Source organism: Chiloscyllium punctatum, chromosome 11, assembly GCF_047496795.1.
Source record: "Chiloscyllium punctatum isolate Juve2018m chromosome 11, sChiPun1.3, whole genome shotgun sequence".
Classification (NCBI taxonomy): Eukaryota; Metazoa; Chordata; class Chondrichthyes; order Orectolobiformes; family Hemiscylliidae; genus Chiloscyllium; species Chiloscyllium punctatum.
The window spans coordinates 27,313,056-27,334,484 of record NC_092749.1 but is presented as its reverse complement, the minus strand read 5'-3'; the positions used below and the strand labels follow the sequence as shown (position 1 = coordinate 27,334,484).

General features: G+C 38.6%; 1 protein-coding gene across 1 annotated transcript in view; it reads left to right on the top strand.

Annotated features, from left to right (window-relative positions):
* Positions 1-20,863, top strand: part of mocs3 (molybdenum cofactor synthesis 3) — a 68,941-nt gene extending 48,078 nt beyond the window's left edge. The window contains exon 13 of the mRNA XM_072580545.1: positions 18,223-20,863. Coding sequence (XP_072436646.1) covers positions 18,223-18,380 — 158 coding nt within the window. The 3' untranslated portion in view covers positions 18,381-20,863. The remainder of the gene's footprint in view (positions 1-18,222) is intronic.
* The last annotated feature ends 566 nt before the right edge of the window (positions 20,864-21,429 follow it).

Below are 21,429 nucleotides of genomic sequence, written 5' to 3'. Positions count from 1 at the left end.
CATAACAGGCAATCTTTCTTCTAAATTTGAAGGAAAGTTGGACAGAAACTTCAGTTAGTTATAACTAGACAGCAAATTCAGCACCAAGGCAATTACACTTATATTTTCTAATATAAGTACAGTTGAGGCATTAAAATCTAAATATTTTTGGTGTAGTGTACACTGTATTATGTGTACAAACACTTATTAGGTTTTACATTTCCGCTTTTCCTTCAGAATTCTTTCCTGTGCTTTTAAATTCCAGAGTCACTGAATTGTTATGGTGCTGGAGGAGGCCAGTTGGCCTATTATGTTTCAGCTGTCTGATCATTTTGACTTGGTGCCAACCTCTTGCCTTTCGCCCACAACTGTCTGTTGTTTCTATTTAAATAGTTATCATCCAATGCCGCCTTGAATGTCTCAATTAAACCTGCCTCCACCACACTTACTCTCACCAGGAGAGCATTCCAAATCCACACCATTTGGTGTGTGAATGGGTTTTTTTTTCACCTCACGTTTGCTTCTTTTGCAAAACACTTAAAAATGCGACCTGTTTTTACAAACCAGAACAGTTTCTCCCTATTTATGCTATCCAGACCTTCTTGATTTTTAAAACCTATATTGAATCCCCCTTCTCTAAGGAAAATAATCCCAATTTCTCCCTCTAACTGAAATTGATTATCCTTGGAAACATTCTTGCAAGCCTTTTACTGCACTGTCTCAAATGCATTCACATCTGTTCTAAAGCGTGGTGCAGAGAACTATACACAGTACTCTAGCTGAGATCTAACCACTATTGAATATTGGTTCAGAATAGCGTTCCTGCTCTTGCACTCTGAAGCTTATGTATAATATACTGTATGTTGTATTAAAAGCTCTGTTTACCTGTTCTACCACCTTTAACGATATATATACGCAGGTCTCTTTGCTGGTCTACCATCTTTAGAACAGTACAATTTATTCTGTACCGTCTTTTTTTTTGTATTGAAGTGTGTCACCTCACGACAAACCTTCCTCCAACTTGAAAAGTACCTATTAACCATTACTGTTCTTCCTATCACTCTTCCAACTTTATATCCATGTTGCTAGTATCCCTTTTATTCTGTGATCCATCACTTTCTTACAAGTCTGTTGTGTGGTACTGTGTTGAGCACCTTTTGAAAGTCCGTGCACATGTCAGCAGCCTTGCCCCCATCAAGCTCTGCTATTTCTTTTAAAGAAAAAAAATTCTAAGTTATTTAGACAGGATTTTCCCTTAACAAATCTGTGCTGCCTCTTCTGAATTAACTCATTTTTCCACATGACAATTCATTCTATCCTGAATAAATGTTTCTAGATATTTCCTACCACCAAAGTTAAACTGACTGGTCTGTAATTGCTGGGCCTATCTTTACAAGTCTTTTTGAATGAGGGCACACTTTGTAATTCCCAGACCTCTCACCACTCCCAAATCAAGGAAAAATTGAAAGGTTATTGCCAGTGCTTCTGCAGTTTTCACTGTCTCCCTTCCTTCAGTTTCCTTGGATGCATCTCATCTAGTCCAAGTACCTTACCAACTTTGATTTCAGACAGCTGACCTGAAACCTTAACCTCATCAATTTAAAACCTTTCCAGTGATTGGGTTTCCTTCTCTGACACGTGGCTTAGGCATAGGGAAAGGCAGTTAGAAAATATTAATTTAACACCTTTTTCAGTGCTACTTGTCTTCATATTTATTTCCCCTTTTTTGTCCTGAATCCATACTGCTCCTCCTGAATTGCCAACTCCTCCTAATCCTTGCGTATTTTCACTAACATTGCCAGTCTTTTTTCTGAACACCTGAACCAGGAATATTTAACACCCAGGCATGTTCTGCCTTGAGCCAGGTCTCCTTAATCACCACGGCATCATAATACCACTAGTCAATCTGGACCTGTCGTCTTAACTATATCCATTTGTTTATCTACAGCAAACTTTGTTTAACCAGCCCTTTAGGAACTGCCACTCTCAATAAACTGTGAAAAATTATTGCCAAGTTTATTATTCTGTCCAATTATTATAGTTTAAAAAATTTATTTACCTCAGTGTAAACCTACTTGTTCAATTGAATGGCCACATGAAATATCAATGCAGAGTGACAGCAACATTACAGTACTTGCTGTTGTTTCAATTTCGAGTCAATTTCTCCTCAAATACTACAATTTACTGTGATGTCCGAGTAGTCAGTTGAAGGTGCAAGTGAGAAGGCTCTCTGCTGGTGATGTTTATTTAAGTGATTAATGCTGTAAATAAAGTATAACAGTGATGTGTATATCTTCTGCATTACGTTTCTTTTACATAGTGTGTTTTTTACATTGAATATGTGGATCCCTTGATTATTTGGTATATTTGATCAACCGGCATACTGCTGGTCCCAAGGATGCCAGTTAATAAAAGTTTGTTGCATATGCACTATAGACATTGTTACTGTTTCCTTTAACTTCTCATATCAGCTCTCTGTTCTAGTGCTATCAACCTCCCAAAATGTTATGCATTCTGATATTACTTTCTAATATACTCTCCTGGTTCCTGTATCCCTGCTGAGTTAGGTTAAACCCCAAAAAAAACTACGAGCAATACACCCTGGCAAGAACTCCATCCCAGATGCAACCTGAAAGTAAAAGTCACCCTAATCCCAGGGGACCATAGACTACTGCCTCATTAGAGGGAAAACACATCTCAGGCGAGATGCAAAGTTGAGAAGGTGGGGCTTTAGCACAGCCAGTACAGTAATTGTATGTGTAATGTTGCTGTGGCTCTGCATTGCAAGCCAGCTGTCTAGCTAACTGAGTTAACTGCAATGAGAATCATAATGGTCGCCATTAGATTAAGTTGTTTTTAAATTCGAGTTATTAAAATTTGAATTCAAATTCATGCTGTGGATGAGACGTAAATCCAGTGTATTCAGAAGATCCTTAAGAAAATACGACCCTTCGTTACAGTGCACTCTACTTTTTTAATTGAAGTATTTTTTAACTCGTACTGTCTTGATCACTTCCTGCGTTTTCTGAATTTCTGATTGCAAATGTTATGTAGTATGATTAATTGAGAAAATAAAATTTAGGTTTTAGCAGAATTAAATTGTTTCTAATTTAACTAATATACTGTCAATGATTGGACTGTTTGCTGGGTTGTTATTATCTATGCACCAGTGCAACAACACTTTTTGATAAGGATTTGGTAGTAAAAGATTTTCTGACTTATAAATTTACAAATCTGTAGATTTTTTTTGGACAAAGTTTAACACAGAAACATAGGAAATAGCTGCAGGAGTAGGCCATTTGGCCCTTCAAGTCTGCACCGCTATTCAATGTGATCGTGCAATCTCAGTATCACATTCCCACTGTCTCTCTACATCCTTTGGTCCCTTTAGCCACAAGGGCTATGTCCAGATCCCTCTTGAATATATCAAATGAACTGACCCCAACAACTTCCTGTGGGAGCGAATTCCACAGGTTCACAACTCTTAAGTGAAGAAATTCTTCCTCACCTCTTCCCTAACATTGGGAACATTCTTCCCGCATCTAGACTGACCCCATTCTTCTCGATTCCAGCAAGTACAAGCCCGGTTGATCCAGTCTTTCCTTATGTCAGTCCTGCCACCTCGGGAATCAGTCTGTTGATCCTTCGCTGGAATCAGTCAATAGCAAGAATGTCCTTCCATTGTTTAGGACACCAAAACTACACCCAATAATCAAGGTGTGGCCTCAGCAAGGCCCTGTATAACTGCAGCAGGACATCCATATTCTGAGACTCAAATCCTCTCGCAATGAAGCCCAGCATACCATTAACTTTCCTCACTGTCTGCTGCACCTACATGCCAACCTTCAGTAACCGTTCCAACATAACACCCAGGTTTCGTAGCACCTCACCTTTTTCTTAAACTGCCGCCATTCAGATAATTGCTTTCCTGTTTTTGTGACCAAAGTGGATAACCTCACATTTATCCACATTATATTGCATTTGCCCATTCAGCCAGACTGTCCAAGTCATCCTTCTGCCTCTGAGAATCCTCCTCGCCACACTCACTGCCACCCAGCTTAGAGTCATCTGCACATTTGGATAAATAGCTTTCAATTCTTTCATCCAAGTCATTAATGTATATTGTGAACAGCTGGGATCCCAGCATTGAAACCTGTGGGACCCCACTCGTCACTGTCTGCTGCTCTGGAAAGGACCCATTTGCTCTAACAGTCTGCTTCTTGTCTGCAAGCTTGATTTCTGTCTGTCCTGTCTCCCAACCATTTTTCTACCCCTTCCTGTCTGCCATTTCTCTATCCATGTCAATACGTTATCTCCGATACCATGAGCATTAATCTTCCTTCCTAATCTCTTGTGTGGAACCTTGTCAAAAACCTTTTGAAAGTCCACATCCACAACATCTGCTGATTCACTCTTGTCTGCTCTTCTGGTCACATCCTCACACATTCTAGAAAATTTGTCACTTGTTAATTTTAAACAAATGTTTTAATGGAAAAGCATTAAAAGTTGACATTCATTAATCTATGTACTAAAAGCATAATCTAAATTTTAAACCACTTTGAATGATTTTAACTTATTGTGGATGTGTGCCTATTAAAATGAAGACACATGATATGCAAACCTGTCCCCTTAAGGATTGACTACATCTGACGTGGGAACATGCCTTCATTCAGAGAACGAGGAGATCTGGATCATAAATGTTTTCAGCGTACTTCACACTTCCTGACCAATCTACCACATTACTTTTTTGGTAGTAGAGAAAAAGAGCTCTAAGACATATAAATTGTTTGCCTAATCATTTAACATAAGGACCCTTGAGTATTCTTATTAATGGCATAAATTTATTCTTTTGGATTATGAAATTAACAATAGATAATTTCTATTTGTTAATAACTGAAAAATTCATGTTCCAAAAATAGTGTCTCCTCTTGCCATTAAGTTATGCTTTTTGTTTCTTTCAAAAGAAGCATAGTGTTAGCTTTTGGAGTGACTTTTTTATGACTGGTTTGAAATCTTTGGTGTGCATCTTTGCCTTCAAAATATTCAACAAGGTAGGTTCAACTGCTTCACTAGGCAGGGAATTTCAGAAATTCACAATCCTTTGGTTGAGAAAATTCTTCCTCAACTCAGTCCTAAATCTGCTCCTCCTTATTATGAGGCTATTCCTTGTTCTAGTTCCAGCCGCTCGTGGATGTAACCTCTCTGCTTCTATCTTGTATATTCCCTTCATAGTTTTATTTCTGTAAGATCACTACCCCTCCTAAAATCTTGTAAATTCCAATGAGTATAGTCCCAGCCTACTCAATCTCTTTTCATGAGCCAACTTCTCAAAGCCAAAATCGACTTAGTAAACCTCCTGTGCAGCCCCTCCGGTGCCAGTACATCCTTTCTCAAAGTTTGGGAGAAGATTTGTAGCTCGGGTGCTCGTAGCTCGGGTCATCAACGCCACACTCACAGGAATCCGATTCACTAGAGAGGAAGAAAAGGACAACCAAGTCCCATTCCTAGACATGATGGTACAGAGAACACCGAACGGAGATTTCACCACAAAGGTATACAGCTATAAAGCCACACACACAAACCAAGTCCTAAACTACGAAAGCAACCACCCCAACACACACAAAAGAAGTTGCATTAAGACACTGTTCAAAAGGGCCACAACACACTGCAGTACACCAGAACTGCAAAAAGAGGAAGAAGAACACCTATACAATGTATTCGCCAAAAACTGATACCCCCGCAATTTCATCAACAGATGCCCAAGGGAAAGACAACGGAATGAGGACATGCCACAACCTAAAGGACTAGCCACACTACTATACATCAAAAACATTTCTGAACTGACAGCCAGACTACTGCGACCACTAGGACTCATAACAGCACACAAACCAACAGCCCCTCTCAGACAACAACTCACCAGGACGAAGGACCCGATACCCAGCATGAGCAAAACCAATGTAGTGTACAAAATCCCATGCAAGGACTGCACAAAACACTACATAGGACAAACAGGAAGACAGCTAACGGTCCGCATCCATGAACACCAACTAGCCACGAAACGACATGACCAGCTATCCTTAGTAGCCACACACTCCGATGACAAACAACATGAGTTCGACTGGGACAACACTATTATTATAGGACCAGCCAGAGAGCAGCCAGGGGATTTTTAGAGGCATGGCACTCGTCCACAGATTCAATCAATAAGCACATCGACCTGGACCCAATATACCGGCCACTGCAGCGGACAGCTGGAACTGACAACCGGAAGCGGCAGAGACAAACCACTATAAATGCCAGAGGAAACATCACAGAAGCGCTTCACAGGAGGCTCCCAAGCACTGAGGATGTCACCTAGACAGGGGACGAAACGTCTGCAACACGAATTCCAGCTCGGCGAACAGAACCACAACATCCTTTCTCAAGTAAGGAAATCAAAACTGTACACAGTACTCCAGATGTGGCCTTACCAGAATCTTATACAGTTGCAGCATTACTTTTCCATTTTTAAACTCTATCTCCCTAGCAATGAAGGACAATACATCGTTTTAAGCTTCATACAAGATTTAGAAATATTTTGAGGTTTGTTTTTATAATTAGCATTTCATAAATTGAGAAATCCTTGTGTTTAAAATTTCATATCACAGGTTCGCATACCACATATGAAACTAAGTTTTTAGATCTTCTTCTGAAGTCCCTGCAAATGTTGCTGAATCCACTTCAAGAATTAAAGGAAGAGCTAGAGTATTGTATAGTGCTTTCAGTCTAAGGAAATAGCTCATGAGAGGCTTGTCTTTTATATTTTAAACAAAAACCTGTCAACTACAAGCTTCTTGAACCCAGTGCCAAATCTCAGCTTGCTTTCAGGAGAGAAAATATCATATTATACACAAGTATTGACAGGCTATGGACAAACCATCCTTCCATTTTTTGAATTCTAGCTTTGTATATTAAATTGATTTAATGCCAATTTGTAAGGCTTTGAAATGAGTGGAGTGGAGCAATGTGTTTTCAATCACAGGATGCAACTCATGTTGCTTCAATTGCCCTTTGATGGCTTAACAACTTTGCAGCAAATAAATTCTGCCAGAAACTTCAGAGCAGGTCTAAGAGGCAAACTGTGTGGTTGTGTAGAAATGTAATAGTGGAGGATGGTTGAGTCACACTACTTTTGTAGTTATAGCCAAGGTGTGCTCAAAACTCTTTTCTCCTACAATGATTTGTATGGAAAGGGCATCTGGGTAATGATGTTGATTTTTAAACGCTTTTACACAAAAGTTTAGCGGATACCTACTTCAAATGTAACATATGCATAAAGTAGGTGTAAAGCTAAAACTTGATTCATCTAAGCATCCGTGATGATGATGGAAAATGGAAGTCGTATATGTGAATATGAATCTTAAGTCTTCTCACTCTGTGGTACAAAGCTCCTCTTTCAACTAAACCACTATGCTGGAGCTTAAATCCCATTTCAGATTGCATTTTCCCTTTGTTAATTAACTTAATTATTTTGATGTATTACAAAATCAAATATTTTGCCTGAAAAATGGTAAATAAATATTTTCCCAGCAAGCTCACATTAACATTAAGTATAAAATATATTGGGATCTTGAATATTCTCATCAACTTATACACAAACTTAAAAAAAATTAATGTTCATTTTTTTACTTAAGGATTTTAAAAGAAGCTATCAAAACATTATACATTCAAACTAATCCACGCAATGTTAAAAACCAACCAAAAACAGTCTAGTAGTGGTGTTAATTAAAGCAGAACTTTTCATATCATTAGCAAATTGTTGGAAATCTGTGAAATTTAAGAACATTTTAATATTTTCTGATGTTGAGGGCTTTTGTGAAGATCTGTAAATCGGATTATGAATGAGGTAGTTGGTTAGCTTGCTGAGCTGCTGGGCTATCATGCAGCCATTTCATTGCCATTCTGGGTAACATCATCTGCGCTACTTCAATGAAGCGCTGTTGTTCTGTCCCAATGGCCTGTTCTGTTGGGGTGAGTGTCATTTCTGGGTCTTCTCTGTAGCAGTTTGTACACGGAGTCTATCTCTGTGTTTGTTGATGTCCTTTTTCAATGAAAACCAGGATTCCAAAAACACTCTCTCTCTCTCTCTCTCTCTCTCTCTCTCTCTCTCTCTGGCATGTCTCTGGTTAACTTGTTCTAGAATGATTACTTTGTCATAGTTCAGTTGATGGCGCTCTTGGTCTGTGTGTACAGTGTGTGTACCTGAATTTGATCTTCCAAAATACATCACCTCGTATTTGTCCAGAAGAAACTCCAATTGCCATTCCTCTGCCCAAATCAGCAATCTATCTACATCCTGCTGTATTCTTTGACAATCTTCCTCACAGAGGCAAAACATTTTGACACAATGCCTTTGCTCTTTCTCTGGCTATCTCCATCTCAACATCCCTTCAATATTGAAATGGCATTTTGGATCCCAAATTCGAGTTTTGGAGAAGGACCTCTCCTGATTAAGGTAAAATGTCATACACAAGGCTTTGAACATGAAATAGATTTGCTTTTCTATCACTCTATTGTTCCTCTCCAGTTACACAATTTAATAAAAACCACATTACATGCACATTAGCTTTTATGTCCTTAGCTTAAATATATTTATTGAGTTCTTGCTTGTAACTTAATAATGTGGAAGGGTTTTCTAAAGGAAAACTAGTGAAACAATAATATAAAGCAAAATCTTTGTCATGAGTTCTGTTTTTCAGGTAGTGGTATCTCCTTAAGAAAAGCAAGGTATAAGAGAAAATTAAAAAACAATAAAGTTCTAGAATTAAACTGACTTACAGAACTTTACAAAATCCAAGGGCTGTTGAGTAGTGAGGCTGTACTAAATTTTAATGAATTATTCGAGGATGTCACTGAGTGTACAGATGTAGGGAATACAATGGGAGTTCTGCCAAAATTGTCACCTTTAAGAAAACAACTATTTGTACCCCTAGCTGTTTCTATCCTGCTTTTGTATTTGATTTTATATACGCAGATAGTAGACATAATAGCAAGGAGGTGATGTTAAATTTAGCCAAGATAATGGTTTGACAACAGTTGGGAGATTGAAAAAAAATTTACATTCGCCAGATGTCTTATGGCCAATTAATTGTTGTTTTAAGTATTGTTATTAGTTTGTAGGCACACAGCAGTAAATTTGTGTGCGCAAGGTATCACAGTTAGTTCCATGGTAGATTTTGGTCATTAGTTAATGCAATTTTCTGACTCACGAACATGAATGCTTTCAAACGAAAGTTAATAATTTCATGGAATTTTACAGAACCTATTGCATGAAGGATATTAGAAATCTTATAAATGTACATGAAGTACATGTTAGAACTATGCCTGACATCAGTCATCAGGATAGTGCTGGAATGGAGTTCTTGACAGTGCACTTAGAAAATCATAGTATAATCCAATGTCTTCATGATAGTCCTACAACAGGTATTTGACAAGTTAGAGTTTTCTAACAATGTAACTATCAGGATAGAACAAGAGAATCAAGTGGATGTAGTATGTATTATATACACTTATCCAAAGTGCAATGGATGCTAGGGCATTGACTAAATTTAAGGAGAAGGTAGACGAACAGGTTTTTAATTAGTAATAGATTGAAGGGTTGTGGAGAATGGATAGGAAAGTGGAGTTGAGGGGAAGGTGAGATCAGCCATGATTGTATTAAATGATGGAGCACGGTTGAAGGGCTGAATTGCCTAGTCCTGCTCCAAGTTCTTATATTCTTGTGTTCTGATTTCCAAAAGCATTTGATAAAGTGCCACTGGAAGCATTATAAATTACAGCCAATACAGTAATTTTTAGTACATTGACCTCCAAGGTCATACGTGGCTGTGGATTTTTTTTTTTGAAACTGGACCTAAGTGCGTTGGCATGATAGTAAGCATGCGCTGAACCTTGGAGGAACTCAGCGGCCATGCAAGTTAGAGGAAACACTCAATACAACAGACAGTTACAAAGGAAATGATCATGTTGTTAGAGAATTGAAGTACAAGAATAAGAAGTCTTGCTGCAATTGTATAGTGCTTTGGTGAGATCACGTTGGAGTCCTTCTAAGGAAGGATTGCATTGGAGGCGGAACAAGTTTTCCAGATTGGTTCCTTGGATAAAAGGCTGCCCTGTTACCAGATGCTGAGTAATTTGTGTTTATACTTGCTAAAGTTTAAAGAATAAGGGATTATCTCATTGAAACATGCAAGTTTCTGAAGGTGCTTGATACTGTGCAATTGTTTCCTTTGGCTGGGAGTGAAATGACAAGTATCTTCACTCTGAGCATTGTTAATGGTTTGAATTGTCTACTGTAGAGAAATGTGGATGTTCTGTTATTAAGTATATTTAAGACTGCAATATATTTTTGGTGTATGAGAATAATGGGCTATGGGCGTATGGTCTTCTCCTGCTTCTATTTCTTAGGTTCTTATAGCAGGAATGAGAGGCTATAGTTATGAACAAGACCTTTGAAAAATATTTTAGTTTTCTTTTAGAAAGTAGAAATTAAGGATGATCTGTAGAAGTATTCAAAATGATATTGTTGGGGGGGGGGGAGAAAAAAACTGGAATAGGTCCCATGAATCTGTTCTGCCACTCAATAAGATCATAGGTGATCTGGTGTGGCTTGGACTCCACCTTCCTGCCTGCTCCCCACCTTTGATTTCATTCGTCAAGACAGATCTTTGATCTCCAATGTGAAATATTCTGAGTGGGTAACTAATGAAAGATTGCTTTCGCTAGTGAGAAGAGGTGGAAGTTAATGTAAGTGTTTTTCGCATATTAGCTTGGTAAAACATGAAATATTGTGCAGTTTTAAATGGTGTTAAATAATATGGTATGACTGCAGTGTAAGGTGAGAAACTTGGGTATTTGTGATAATGGGAGAAAGATGGGCATGGAGAAAGGAGTGAACAGAACACATCAAGACAATCTCCATTCTATTCATCTCACCCACTCTCCCTCCCAAAAGTCATCAGCATAAAAGCACATTTCCCAGCTATTTTCAATTCTTATGGAGTGCCAGTGGACTCAAAATCTTAACTTTCCATTGATAACCACAAGATTGTAAGAAATAGGAACAGGAATAGGCCATTCAGCCCTCAGAGCCTTCTTGGCTATTCAGCAGAATCATGGCTGATCCAACTTTCCTCATGCCTACTTTCCTGCTTTTTGTCTGTAACCTTCAACCTCCCCTACTAACCAATAATCTATAGATCTCAACCTTAAATATACATAAGGATTCTGCGTGCACGACTGTGTCAAGGATTTCCAAAGACATTCCATCTTGCGAGAGACGAAATTCCTCCTCCTCTCAGTCTTGTCTTAGTGCCCCTTTATTCTGAGACTATTCCTCTGGTTCTAGACTCTTCCATGAGGGAAACATCCTCTCCTCATTTACCTTTCAAGCCCATTAAGCCTCCTATATGTTTCAATGGAACTTAAAAGAATGAGAGTTTACCTCAATGAACGGAATCCCAACCTGTTTAACCTTTGCTTCTAAAACAACCCTTCCATACTGGCGATCAGGCAAGTGAATCCTCTTTGATTTGACTTATTTTTGTCACATGTACCAAGGCAAAGTTAAAAGTACTTTTTTTTTATGCTAACCAGATAAATCTTACCTTACGTAAGTACATCAGGGTAATAGAATAGAATGCAGAATAAATTATTACACTTGCTCGTGATGCCACTGTTGTGGATCGAATCTCAGACAACCGCAAGACAGAGTACAAGAAAGAGATGCACAGCTTGATGGCATGGAGTTAAAGCAACAATATCTCCCTCAGTGTCAGCAAAATGAAGGAGCTGGTTATCTACTACATGCAGTGAAGTGGAGGACGTGCCCCTGTCTGTATCATTAGTGCTGAGGTGGAGGTGGTCAAGAACTTCAAGATCCTTGGAGGAAATATCACCAACAATCTATCCTATCCATCCACGTCAACACCATGGTCAAGAAACTACACCAACCCCTCTGCTTCCTCAGAAGACTAGGGAAATTTGGCATATCCACAATGATTCTTACCAATTTTTATGGCTACATCATAGAAAAGGTGCAGAGAAAGGTCACCTAATATGAGAGGTCTGTTCATAAGTCTGATAACAGAGGGAAAGAAGTTGTTCTTGCATTTGTTGGTTTGCTTCTTTCAGACTTCTGTATCTTCTGTTCAATGGAAGAAGGTTGAGGAGCTAATCACTGGATGGGAGGGTCCTTCATTATGATCGCTGCTTTCCCAAGGCAGTAGCAAGTGTAGACAGTCAGTGGAAGGAAGGCTGGTGTTTGTGATGGACTGGGCTGTGTTTCCGTATTTTGCAATTTCTTGTGATCTTGGGCAGAGCAGTTGCCACACCAAATAAAAACCAAAAGATGTGGATACTGTAAATCAGAAACAGAAGTTGTTGGAAACATTCAGCACATCTAGTAGCATCTTTGAAGCGAAATCAAAATTAATATTTCAGGTGTGGTGACCATTCCTCAGAACTAATGGTAGCTGGAAAACTGTCAGTTTATGTGCAGAAGATAGGGTGGGGAGGAAGAGGGTGAGGAGTAAATGATAGGTAGGAATAGAGACCAAAGAGAGAGAAGAAGAGTTGGACAAAGCAGTCGATAATGATCAGGCTGGGAGGGTGGATAGCTGGTAATGGGAAGTGTTAGTGACTAACAATAGGTAGTGTGTAATGGATGACTTTGTGATAACAAGACCTGGAGTATGTGGTAAAGGGCTAGGACATGGGGGAGTTCGAGCAATAGTTGCTTTTCCAGAAACTTCTGTTTTTATATTTGCCATACCAAACTGGATGTGTTCTATGGTGTACAGTGGAAATGCGATTATCTGAACATGATGGACGGGCACTTTTTCTTTTGGATAATCGATTATTCAGAAACTTGATTAAATGGCTTTCCTCTGGGGCTCAATTTTGAAATCTGCTCCCTATTCAGAGACTGCTGCAGCAGCACAGTGCGTGAGACCCCACCACCAACACCCGCCCATTTTGTCCCTCTGTCCAGCCCCCCCACCCCCCAGCACAAAGCGTGTGAACCCCCACCCCTAACACTGCACCTTTCCCCCCCCCCAGCCCCTCTCAAGACTGCTGCTGCCGCTGCCTTTGTGAGATAAATCTCCAAATAGCGCACAGACACGCGCACACACACACTCCCACACACAACGTTTTACTGCAAATTTTTAACCGGTTCCCTCTTTGCCCTGTGCAGGACAATTTTGGAGAGATTATTCCTGGGAAGCAGGGCGGGGGGTTAGGGTACACCCCTCTGTAGAACTCTAGGGAAAGTGTGAGGAGATTGTGTGTGTGTGTGTGTGTGTGTGTGTGTGTGTGTGTGTGAGAGAGAGAGAGAGAGAAAGTGTGGGAGGTCAGTCATTTGGAGACGATGCCTGTTTAATCCCTGTAAATGAAAGACACGATCACTGCTGGAAACACGTCTTTGATGTAATGTTTCCATCGGGACCTCGAGATCTCCTTCGGATAATCCAATTTTCGGATAATTGGTATTCAGATAATCGAGTTTCCTCTGTACCTATAAAAATTGGTAAGAATCATTGTTGATATGCCAAATTTCTGATATCTTCTGAGAAAGCAGACGGGCTGGATCTCACACCATAGTACAGAGTGGTTAAAGATGTTCGCAAATTCTCCAGCCAGCTAGTCCACTCAGAACCTGAGCATGTGGCTGGGGTCTCCATCCGGGCTAGTTGCAATCTGTGGGTTCACCTCGAGGCCAATCTGACATCTGTGGAGGTGACTGGATGCAGGTACGCCCAAGGCTGTTGGGCCAGATGATATCATTTCACTGGCCTATTCAAAAAGAACATAGAATACATTGAGCTCATTGGGAAGGGATGTGTTGTTGCCAGCAATTCTATTCAACTTTGTTTTGTAGTCCATTATATTGTAGCCTTGCCACATTCGATGTGTGTTCATTTGGTTAGTCTGAGACTCTAGCTTAGTCTGGTATTGTCTCTTGGCGTCTCTGATGGCTTTGTGAAAGTCCTACAGAGAACTCTTCTCAGAACTGCCTGAATTAAGTACTATTAATTTCCTTAAAGAAGGGGACCAAAACTGATGTCAGTACTCCAAATGTTGTCTCACCAGTATCTTTTACAGTTGCAGTAAGACTTCCTTACTCTTACACTCCATCCATCTTGAAGTAAGGGCCAACATTCCGTTAGCCTTCTTAATTATCTTCTGCACCTGTGTGCTAGCTTTGTGTTTCATACAGTATAAGTGCTTCCAAGTCTGTTCTTTTGTTATCCCTTCCAAAGTGAACAATTTTTCTTTGTTCCACATTACAGTCCATTTGCCAACTTCTTGCTCACTTACGTAACCTATTAAGATCTCTGTAAACTGTTTTGTATCTCACTTGCCTTTCTACCTATTTTTGTGTCATCTGCAAATTTGACTACGTTTGCATCCTTCCTTTAAGTCATGCTGCCAAACCTGCTGAGTTTCTCAAAAACTTTGTCTTTGTTTCATGTTTTATCATCATCCTTATATCGCAGGTTATAACTCTAAACCTATATTTATTGTACCACAGAGCTAGGAGTTTGGCAATGAACATAAGTCATTTTTGCACTTCTGTGTGTAATTTGGTCAATTTTTGTATTCATTTTTTTAGCTCTCCTCCACCAAACACCATTTACTGTGTTATTCCCTAATCTAAACATTGTTATCTAAATATTTTGTAATGACCTGGCAGAGAAATAATCAAGATTAATTAAGATTGGCCTACTTTGTAGCCTTTATTTTTTAAAAAATGTTAAGTATAGGCACAGCACCTGGCACACAAACACACTTATAATACTGCCTTTAATGCAAAACAAAACTATCAGAGCTTAAGCCAAACAAAGCTGTGCCAAAATAAAATTATAAACAAACAATGATGAAAAGCTTGATGGATTTCTAGAACAGTCTTTATAGGAAAGGGAGATTGAGGGATTCAGTGAGGCAATTCCATGTTGTAGACCATAATGGCTGAAGGCACTGAGATTAATTGTGGCCCAAAGAGAGGGGAAGATGCTCAAGAGGTTGAAATCAGAACAGCAGAGAGCTATTGGTTAGGTTTTAGGATGGTTGCAGTTCCAGAGCTGAGGAGGGGGTGACATCATGTAGGGCATTAAAAATGACTATTGGAGTTAAGAGAAATCACTATAGAATGAGCAAGAAAGTGGAAAATGGAATTCAATGCCGATAAGTGTGAAATGGAATATTTTAAAAGATAAAAGTAAGAATTATACTGTAAATGAGAGAAAATTGGGTAACATGGAACAATTAGATTTATGGATTCAGGCTCGCACAGCATGAAAAAGAAACATCTTGAATGCTAAAAATCTGATCAGATACTTGGTTTTATACTAAGCGCTATAGGCCATAATGAATATGAGTTATGTATAAAACCTGAGAACAGGTGCAGGTTTTTAATCCAGCAGTCAAAAACACATTTTAGATGCTATTTGTGCTGCAATTGATAAAGATTTTATTTTTAAAAAGAGCTTGCATTCTGTTCACGTGGTGTGAACAGATCCATTATTGCAGAACCACAATAAATATTTAGACTGCTCTTTTGAGGATTAGTATTTCATTTTGTTATGTCTGGAGCTTAGTGTAGTCAGTCACCGGTGCTTCAGTACAAGTAATCTGATTGTCTCAAGTCCATGTGACCTGATAGGAGTATAATGCAATCATGTCTGAAAAACCTGAATACTTCTGTTTGGTTAGTTGTGCTGCATGGGGATAGATTGAACATTTTCCTGAAATATTGTTATGGGTAACCTGAGCACTAAATTCAATCTAAGTTAGATTTTTAACCACAGAGTTCAAAATTCATTCTCTGGACTGAGAGGTTAGAGTGAACTTGTTTTTTGATAATTAATGCCTTAGAATTAAAGGAAGAACAGAGAAAGCATTATTGCAAAATATTCTAATTTAACTACAGATTGAAAGGTACTGGAGTGCCAGAAGTTGTGCTTTAATTATAGTATAGATTGTCAAATGGAATGTGAGATTTTATTTTAGGAATTTCTGTATTAAATATAAACGTGTACTGCCTATTCACCAACCTCAGCCCTCACTAGTCATTACCTGAGGATGAATCAGACTATTTCAACCCCTGAATTCTATTTGACCCTGAGCTGGAATTCTGACTCCTATATCATCATCTATTACCAAGACTACCTATACCATCTATAATATGGCCTATCTTTGGTATTGCCTCAGCCCATTTATTGCTGAAACTCTTATCTGTGTTTCTGTTAGTTCTGAACGCTAGTATTCCGTTGCTCTTGTGGCTGACCCCTCTCATACACACCCTCTGTATATTTTGGTTAACTCGAAGCTGTGTGGCCCATACCCTAAATTGCCAAGTCATCCATCATCCCATGCACTTGTTATATGTACTGGCTACTAGTCTGACTGGGCCTCACATTTTTTAAAAAAATTGTTTACATCTCTCAAGTGAATCACACCTCTCTGTCATCTCCTTCACATCTATCACCTTCCTTGATTTTTGTGTTATTCCAATCCTGGTCTTTTTTTCATTGCTAATTTATAGGTTTCCACCAGGACAACTTTAGGCACACAGTAGGGATAAAGGGGTCTCTTTTTCAGGATGGCAGTAGTGGAGTTCTGCAGGGGTCAGTGTTAGGATCATAACTATTCATGTTTTACATTATAATGATCTTGAAGAAACTGAGAGTATTGTTAAGTTGGCAGATGATACAAAAATAGATGGAGAGATGTAGGTTTGAGGATATGGGGAGGCTGCAGAAAGACTTGGACAGGCTAGGTGAGTGGGCAAGAAAGGGACAGATGGAATGTAATTTGGGAAAGTGTGACACTATGCATTTTGGTAGGAAAAGTAGAAGTGAACTTTCTAAATGGAGAAAGGCTTTTCATATCTTAAGCACAAAAGAGCTTAGGAATCCTAGTCCGGGGTTCTCTTAAGGTTCGGGTTCACTTGGCAGCTAGAAAGGCAAGTGCAATGTTAGCATTCATTTCAAGAGGGATAGAATACAAAAGCAAATATGTACTGATGGGGCTTTGAGATGGATCTCTGGTCAGATGGCATTTGGAATATTGTGAGCAATTTTGGGCCCTGTATCTAAGGAGGGATGTGCTAGCATTTGAGGGGGTGCAGAGGACATTTACAGGTATGATCCCAGGAATCTCACATTTGTTGTATGAGGAGTGGTTGAGGACATTTGTACTTGATGAAGTTTAGAAGCATGAGGCAATCTCAATTTACAGCATACTGAGAGGCCTGGATGGAGTGGATTTGGAGAAGATGATTCCACTAGTAGGAGAGACTGGGACCTAAGGGCTCAGCTTCAAGAGTAAAGGGATGATCCTTTGCTACTGAGATGATGAGGAATTTCTTCAGCCAGAGGGTTATGAATTTGTGGAGCTCATTGCTGCAGAGGCCAAGTCATTAAATGTATGTCAGACCAAGATAGATAGGTTCTTCGTTAGTAAGGGGACCAAAGGATACTGGAAAGAAGCAAGAGAACAAGACTGAGAAACAGACCATTTATGATCGAAATGATGGAGCAGACTCAATGGGCTAAATGGCCATCTGTATCATCAGCTGATAAGCCCTCAGCCAATTCTCTCTCTTCACTTCTCTTTCCTCCTTTTTAAGATGCACCTTTTTAAAGTCTGCTTGTTCAGCCCAAGTTTATGGCAACCTTTCATAATAATGCTTTTATGCTTCTCAGCATCAAATGTTTGATAACTTTTACTGTATCGTAGATTATAAACATGCAAGTTATTGCCAAGTGTACACCGCCTCTTGCTTTTTCTTGGATAAATCAGTTTGAACTCCCATCAGCAGGGGGCACTCTTCACTTAACACTCTCGTGTATGTTGGGTAGTATTTCAGCCTCCTATGAAAATAGTAACCGAAACAGCATAGACTTACTCATAAAAAAAATCTACGTTTCAAGTTTTCACAACATATTTTCCTCAAATCATTTTGTTCAATACTGTATATTTTATCAGCGAGTTGTCACCATTTATCATCAGAAGAGAGAGCTGCTGGTCTTTTGAAAATGCTACAACATTTGTAACAAGGTGGGGGTACTATTAGCCCTAGCAACAAATTGGTCAAATGATAATCTCTAAATTTTGAGCCATTATTAATGATTTGTCTTGTAATGATAATGTTGTTCCAACAGGTGCAATGACCTAATTCCTTTCCCTTTAACTTAACAGTCTATGTTATCTGTAAACAAGGGAATGATTCCCAGAAGGCTGTTAAGATCCTGCAAGAGATACTTGACAACGAGCTCTCCACGTTATCGGTGAAGGATATCCAGGGTGGCCTAATGGCTTGGGCTTGTAAGATTGATCCAACTTTCCCACAGTATTGATTGCTGGAAACATGAGGATGAGAAGGCAATCATTTAACACAATTTAAAAAAAAATTAAAATGCATTATTTATTCAATGCACTGTTAATTGTAAATAAATGCAAATGGGAAGTTATTTTAGCATTCGGATTTATTTTGTTTGAAGTATCAATGAAGGAAAGATAATGCGTGTACTATTTTCTGTATTGGATGTATGTAAACTGGTTAATAAGGATGCAAGCAATTTGGCAACGAGAAAAAAGTGTACAGAAAATCTCACTGGTTAGGGTTGATTAATTTTACTAAGTGTCTTGTGTTACAAACCAAATGCTGTACTGTCACATGACTAATTATGGAATATTGAGAAAAAGTCAAAATTAATCCTTAAGATTTAATTGACCAATAAATCACAAATGAAGCAAATGACATATGCAGAAATTCTGACAATAGATGTTTGCTTTAATTTGCTACCACAGAAGCTTTTATATATTTTAACAATTATGACGTTGTCACAAGCATGGCAGTCTTGATACTGTGGAAGTTAATGTAGCAATTCCTGTTTTTAACAATGGACCAGATTTCTTTTAAACAATATTCATTTGTGCATATAATGAAAATGCTGCCCTTAGGTTTGCCACAAAAATATTAATTAAGATATGGATTCCATTAATGTAGATAATGACATAACATCTGTTGATATAATTTCATCTCAGATGGGTAACCTATATTTCAAATGGCCTGTTTCCACACTGCAGGGATTCAATTCAAAGATGCCAGCCAGATCAGTTAGAGTCTAGGGTGGCACGGTGACTTAGTGGTTAGCACTGCTGCCTCACAGCACCAAGGTCCCAGGTTTGATTCCAGCCTCGGGTGACTGTCTGTGTGGAGTTTGCACATTCTCCCTGTGTCTGCATGGGTTTCCTCCCACAGTCCAAAGATGTGCAGTTCAGGTGAATTGGCCATGTTAAATTGCCCATAGTGTTAGGTGGCATTAGTCAGAGGGAAATGGGTCTGGGTGGGTTACTGTTTGGAGGCTCAGTGTGGACTGGTTGGGCCAAAGGCCCTGTTTCCACACTGTAGGGAATCTAATCTAATCATAAAGATGTACAGCATGGAAACAGACCCTTTGGTCCAACTCGAACATGCCAGTCAGATATTTGCAATTAATCTAGTCTCATTTACCAGCATTTGGCCCATATCCCCTAAATCCTTTCTATTCATATACCCATCCAGATGCCTTTTAAATGTTATAATTGTACCAGCTTCCTGAACCTCTTCGCAGCTTATTTCATACACGCACCACTATGTGTGTGAAAAGGTTGCCCCTTAGGTACCTTTTTTAAATCTTTCCCTTCTCGCCTTAAACCTATTCACTCTAAATTTGAACTCTCCTCCCCGAAAGAAAGGACCATGGCTATTCACCCTATCCATGCCCCCCATAATTTTATAAACTTCCATAACGTCACCCCTCAGCCTCCAGTGCTCAAGGGGAAAATAGCCCCAAATTGAGCCTCTCCTTAAATGTTTTTTTTATGTAAGTGTATTTTTTTATAAATATGTGCATGAAGAGCGTAAAATTTTATCTTCACCAATATAATATTACCATGGCAAAATCAGTTCCTGAACATTTTTCAGCTTTGCGGTGCAGGATCGATTGTTTGGAAGACGTACTGAAAATTTCAAAATCGAAATTTGGTGCTTTCTAGGAAACTATTTCATTTTTACAGCTACTCAGGCACTCTTCATTCTGTTATTTATGACTGACACTTCTGTTAATCAATTCGGAAATAGCAATTGTTGTTGCAGTTCTTGCTTAAGATTTATTCCGTAAACATACCTCAATTAATTAAACATATGAATTTATTAGATCTGTTTATTGTAAACAATGCATCCCAACCCATATCCTCCCACACCATAGATGGCATCATCACATATATTATATATTTATATGGTAGTATTGTAATCATGTATGACCAATGCAATTTTTAAGAAGTGCTGACACCTTTAATTAATCAGACTTGGGAGTTTTGAAATTCTAAAAGTTGACATTGTGGACTTCGTGGATAGGAAAAAGTCAAGCAAAGTCTATCTTTCCAGTATCTGCCTTGATTTTGACTGTTGCTTTTAAGGGAGAATATACACCAATTCCTTAGAGTAATCACTAAGGCTGAAAATAAATCTCCGGTCTAGTGCATAACATATCCCTTATAATTTTTTTCAGGTGCTTCTTTATCTTGAGTCATTTACTTTGTACAAAGAGCTGTAATCGGACAATAATTCTGTGAACCATACAATTATTGTAAAACAAACACTCCATCATGAACAGGATATATTTATAATAAAAGGGGATTTGACATTTTTATAGTCTGTGGATTAGTTGCAGAATTGCATACAGACACTTCCCTTGCTCGGTAGTTTCCTCCTGTATTTGCACTACCCCTTGCTGTCTGACATAAATTCTATTTGTAACCAAGAAGCAATAAAGAATTAATGTTTTGACCTACAGTTAATAAAGTCTTCATATATGAGAATATTAAAAATTGAGTGCAATGTAAAATTACAGAATCAACAGATAAGTATTGATATTATTGAAGCCAGAACTTAGTTGAAGGTTTTCATTTGTTCAATTTTACTGAATCAGTATTGTGAATTAATACTTATTCAGCTGACTTATTAATACAAATCTCCCTGATCAGTAACTTTTAAAAATTTCAAATTTTAATTATTAACTGAAAGAATTATGCCACAAATTTAATGTTTTAAACACATTTTACAGCATTCGTTAAAATGAGGGAACTATTAACCTAATGTTCTGTTTTGTAAACACTAATACTTTAAGCCTAAACATCTCAATAGACCATTCTCCATTCTACTTTTATATCCACCCAAATTTCCCTATATATGTCTACGAGCATCTCTTTTAACTTCTCATGGGACCAAATGCAATTGCACCAGTTTCAAGAATTCACTTTGATTCTCCTCCATGTTCACACTATACCCCAAGATATGACAATCCAAGATGTCTTTCCAAAAGCACCTTTCTAAGAATCCTTCAACACCTCGTGATTATG